The 5,000-nt window shown below is 52.5% G+C and overlaps 1 protein-coding gene across 1 annotated transcript in view; it reads left to right on the plus strand.

Annotated features, from left to right (window-relative positions):
* The window catches only part of slc38a10 (solute carrier family 38 member 10), a 38,700-nt gene that overhangs the window by 14,179 nt on the left and 19,521 nt on the right, over positions 1-5,000 (plus strand). Inside the window, exons 11-12 of the mRNA XM_031561591.2 lie at positions 1,767-1,873; positions 3,891-4,056. Of these exons, the coding sequence (XP_031417451.1) occupies positions 1,767-1,873; positions 3,891-4,056 (273 nt within the window). The remainder of the gene's footprint in view (positions 1-1,766; positions 1,874-3,890; positions 4,057-5,000) is intronic.

A 5,000-nucleotide genomic window follows, 5' to 3' on the forward strand; every position in this document is an offset into this window, starting at 1 on the left:
CATAGAGATGAGTAGTAGTGAGGATGGCCCTGGCTGTTGGCACTGCTGGGGTTTGGCCCCGCCACTGCAATTAGACTAATAGAGTTGGGAAGAAAGAAGGAGGGAGGGAGGGAGGGAGGGAGGGAGGGAGGGAGACGTGCAGGTTGGCAAAAAGGACCAATTGTCTTTCTCTCTTTCTCTCCGTCTCCCCCGCTCACTCTCTTTCTCACTAAATCTCGTCTTGCTCTATTGTCTGTCTATTTCTTTCTCTCTCTTTCTCTGTCTTTTTCTCTCTCCCACCCTCTCTCTCTCCCTCCCTCTCTGTCTCTCTCCCACCCTCTCTCTCTCCTCCAACTCTCTCGCTCTCTCTCTCTTTTTCTGTCTTTTCCTCCCTCTCCCACCCTCTCTCTCTCCTCCAACTCTCTCTCTCTCACTCTTTCTCTCTCTCCCTCCCTCTCCCACTCTCTCCCTCCCTCTCCCACCCTCTCTCTCCCTCCCTCTCCCACCCTCTCTCTCCCACCCTCTCCAACTCTCTCTCTCTCTCTCTCTTTCCTGTCTTCTCTGTGTCCTTCAGCCTGCACACAAATCCAGCCGGCAGCGGGCAGGGCCTGTGGGGCATAAATTTGAGCGAAACAATATGGCCACTCTCCCCATGAAAGATGCTCCCTGGGACGCCTGCCCGCCAGCCATGCCAGAGAGGGAGGGAGGGAGGGAGGGAGGGAGAGAGGGAGGGAAGGGGAGAGGAGAAGGGGGGGGGGGGGGGTTCGAGGGTGGGAGTGGAGGTAGGGAGTGGAGGTAGGGAGTGGAGGTAGGGGGTGGAGGTAGGGAGTGGAGGTAGGGAGGAAGGAGGGAGGGTGGGTGGAGATGGAGAGAGGGGTGACTGAGGAGAAGAGAGAGAATGGAAGGGATAGAGAGAATGATGGATAAAGGGAGGTAGAAAGAGAGATGGAAGGAAAGAGGTAGGGTGGTGGGTGGCAATGGAGAGAGGGAGAGAATGAGGAAAAGAGAGATGGAGGTAGAGAGAGAGATGGAAGGAAAGAGGTAGGCAGGTGGGTAGAGAGAGAGAGAGAGAGAGAGAGAGATTCAGTGTGGGAGGGGAGAAGTGATGGAACTATAAGACAGACAGACAGACAGACAGACAGACACACAAAGGTGGATAAGATGAGCCTAAGAGCATCAGAGAGAAGGACAGCCTGAGAGAGAGAAAGAAAGAAAGATGGAGAGACCTCCTGTCAGTTATACAGTTGGGCAAACAGCCAGAGATGAGGTGAGACAGGAGGCTGGGGATGAGGTGAGACAGGAGGCTGGGGATGAGGTGAGACTGGAGGCTGGGGATGAGGAGAGACAGGATGAGGTGAAACCGGAGGCTGGGGATGAGGTGAGACAGGATGAGGTGAGACAGGAGGCTGGGGCTGAGGTGAGACAGGAGGCTGGGGATGAGGTGAGACAGGAGGCTGGGGATGAGGTGAGACAGGAGGCTGGGGATGAGGTGAGACAGGAGGCTGGGGATGAGGGGAGACAGGATGAGGTGAGACAGGAGGCTGGGGATGAGGGGAGACAGGAGGCTGGGGATGAGGAGAGACAGGATGAGGAGAGACAGGAGGCTGGGGATGAGGTGAGACAGGAGGCTGGGGATGAGGGGAGGCAGGAGACTGGGGAAAAGCATAAAGAAAGAACCAGCAGCAGACTTTGGATTGGAGTTCCAACAAAAATATGAATTCTCTCTCTCTCTGTCTCTCTGTCTCTTTCTCCCTCTCTCTCTCTCTCTGTGTGTTTGTGTGCTGTAGTGGAAACCATCCTGGGTCTAACAGGAGCCACCATGGGAAGCTTGATCTGCTTCATCTGCCCAGCTCTCATCTACAGGAAGATCATGAAGAATGGACTTACTGCTCAGGTACACACACTCACTCAAACACACGTACACACACTCACTCACTCACTCACTCACTCACACGCTCACTCACACGCTCGCTCACACGCTCACTCACTCACTCACTCACTCACTCACTCACACACTTCGTGTCACTTCCTCTGATCGAGGCAACTCAGGGCCCTAGTCATTGCCTGGCATCTCAAACCAAGCATCAAAATAGTTTGATGATGGCCATATCTGTAACATTAAGCTCACTCAATGACACCTATTAAACACTGGTTAGTGTGGCTGAGATGGTGTATCGGGGGTTAAACACTGGTTAGTGTGGCTGAGATGGTGTTACTGGGGTTGAACACTGGTTAGTGTGGCTGAGATGGTGTATCGTGGGTTGAACACTGGTTAGTGTGGCTGAGATGGTGTTACTGGGGTTAAACACTGGTTAGTGTGGCTGAGATGGTGTTTCGTGGGTTAAACACTGGTTAGTGTGGCTGAGATGGTGTTTTGTGGGTTAAACACTAGTTAGTGTGGCTGAGATGGTGTTACTGGGGTTAAACACTGGTTAGTGTGGCTGAGATGGTGTTTCGTGGGTTAAACACTGGTTAGTGTGGCTGAGATGGTGTTACTGGGGTTAAACACTGGTTAGTGTGGCTGAGATGGTGTTTCGTGGGTTAAACACTGGTTAGTGTGACTGAGATGGTGTATCGGGGATTAAACACTGGTTAGTGTGGCTGAGATGGTGTTTCGTGGGTTAAACACTGGTTAGTGTGGCTGAGATGGTGTATCGGGGGTTAAACACTGGTTAGTGTGGCTGAGATGGTGTTACTGGGGTTAAACACTGGTTAGTGTGGCTGAGATGGTGTTTCGTGGGTTAAACACTGGTTAGTGTGGCTGAGATGGTGTATCGGGGGTTAAACACTGGTTAGTGTGGCTGAGATGGTGTTACTGGGATTAAACACTGGTTAGTGTGGCTGAGATGGTGTTTCGTGGGTTAAACACTGGTTAGTGTGGCTGAGATGGTGTTACTGGGGTTAAACACTGGTTAGTGTGGCTGAGATGGTGTTTCGTGGGTTAAACACTGGTTAGTGTGGCTGAGATGGTGTTTCGTGGGTTAAACACTGGTTATTGTGGCTGAGATGGTGTTACTGGGGTTAAGTGTGTTTTGGGTGTCTTAATTCTTCCTCCCACATTCACCTGGAGTAATGCTGACCAGCCCTTTCTCCCAGCCACTCGTGTGTGTGTGTGTGTGTGTGTGTGTGTGTGTGTGTGTGTGTGTGTGTGTGTGTGTGTGTGTGTGTGTGTGTGTGTGTGTGTGTGTGTGTGTGTGTGGCAGCCTGTAAAACCTGGTCTGGAGTTCAAGACTGTACTGGGCTGGCGCCCCTGTGGCAAAGCGGTGGACTCTGTAATTCAGTGGGCGGGTTGGAACACAGATGTGTCGTTCCACGCGAGGTTCCGTCCTGGAACGTTCCCCTAACGGGGCCACTGAGGCCAGGCCAGGCCAGGACAGTGGCGCAGCAGATGTTTGTGTTGGCACTGAGCGAAGTGGCACACGAGTGAGCTGGGGCCGGTGCCCGCCTGGTGCCCGTCACGTGCCAGGCAGGCCACAGGCATCCAGCACCACAACACAGTCTGCCCAGGCACGAGAGATGGGCACAGACAGAGAGAGATATACAGGGTGGCAGAGAGAGAGAGAGTGATGAGAGGAAAGAGGGGGAGAGAAAGGGAGAAATGAACAGGAGTTTTCTGAAGACAGAAAGGGCAGGGGGGGAGGTTGACAAAGAGACAGAGAGTTTAATATAATTTAAGTTCCCTTTGATTTTGAGAGAGAGAGAGAGAGAAAATATGTCGACCACATTCATCCCATTGTAATGATCACTATGGTTTGGCTCGGTCATAATTACTTCTCAATGTTTTCTTTTGTTTCCTTCTCTCTCTCTCTCTCTCTCTCCCTCCCTCCCTCTCTCTCTTTTCCTCTCTCTCTCTCTCTCTCTCTCTCTCTCTCTCTCTCTCTCTCTTTTCCTCTCTCTCTCTCTCTCTACAGCTGGTGTTGTGGGTGGGTCTGGGCATCCTGATCATCAGCACCTTCACCACCCTCTCCATGTCCAGCAGCAGCTCCCCCCCGGTGCACCCCCGGCCCCCGCCCGCCCCCAAGGTCCAGGACCCGCTGCCCGCCGCCGTCAAGCCCCCGGAGCTGCCCAAGATCCCCGGTACTGATGCAGACCCAATCCCAAACCCTCTTAAGAACCTAAACAGAACCTAAACAGGCTTAGCGTGATGATTCAGGAACACACTGACAGTCTGTGCTTTAATGAAACTGTGGAGAGAGAGGAGGGGGCTGTGTGAAAGTCGTGGGTCTAGAGAAACAAAGAAGAGAAGCTGTTGAGAGAGAGAGAGAGAGAGAGAGAGAGAGAGAGAGAGAGAGAGAGACAAAGAAAAGGTGTGTGTGCTCGTGTGTGTGTGTGTGTGTGTGTGTGTGTGTGTGTGTGTGTGTGTGTGTGTGTGTGTGAGAGATGGAGAGAGTGGGAGGGAGAAATCAAATAAACAAGCAGTCCAGAGACAGTAGCTCACCTCACTGGTGCGTGTCCAGCCTACAGGTGCCTCATGAGGACACCACGCATGGGCACACCACGCATGGGCACACCACACATGGGCACACCACGCATGGGCACACCACACATGGGCACGGTCAGAGAGAACAGGAGGGAACACACATGTGCACGGTCAGAGAGAACAGGAGGGAACACACATGTGCACGGTCAGAGAGAACAGGAGGGAACACACATGTGCACGGTCAGAGAGAACACGAGGGAACACACTGAAAAAGCTTGAGCAAAACTGAAAGAGAGAGAGAGATCTGTTGACTACCTCGAGTGAAGTATTTGCCTTGTCTTACACAAACATGTAGGATATAGAAGGACAAAGACACACAGGGGTGCTGATGGAGAGATTGGAGACAGAGGAAGGAAAGAAGAGCGGAAAAAAGGAAAGAGAGAAAGGACAGATGAAGAGAGTCTGGCGAAAGAGGAGCAGAGGGTTGAGTGAGTGAGTGAGAAGAAATGGAAGGAGAAAGAAGAGAGAGTAAAGGAGAGAGACCAGAGGGGAAGTGGTGGATGAGAAGTAGAGGAGAGACAGGGAGGGAGAGAGAGAGAGG

Source organism: Clupea harengus, chromosome 23 (assembly GCF_900700415.2).
Source record: "Clupea harengus chromosome 23, Ch_v2.0.2, whole genome shotgun sequence".
NCBI classification, from domain to species: Eukaryota; Metazoa; Chordata; class Actinopteri; order Clupeiformes; family Clupeidae; genus Clupea; species Clupea harengus.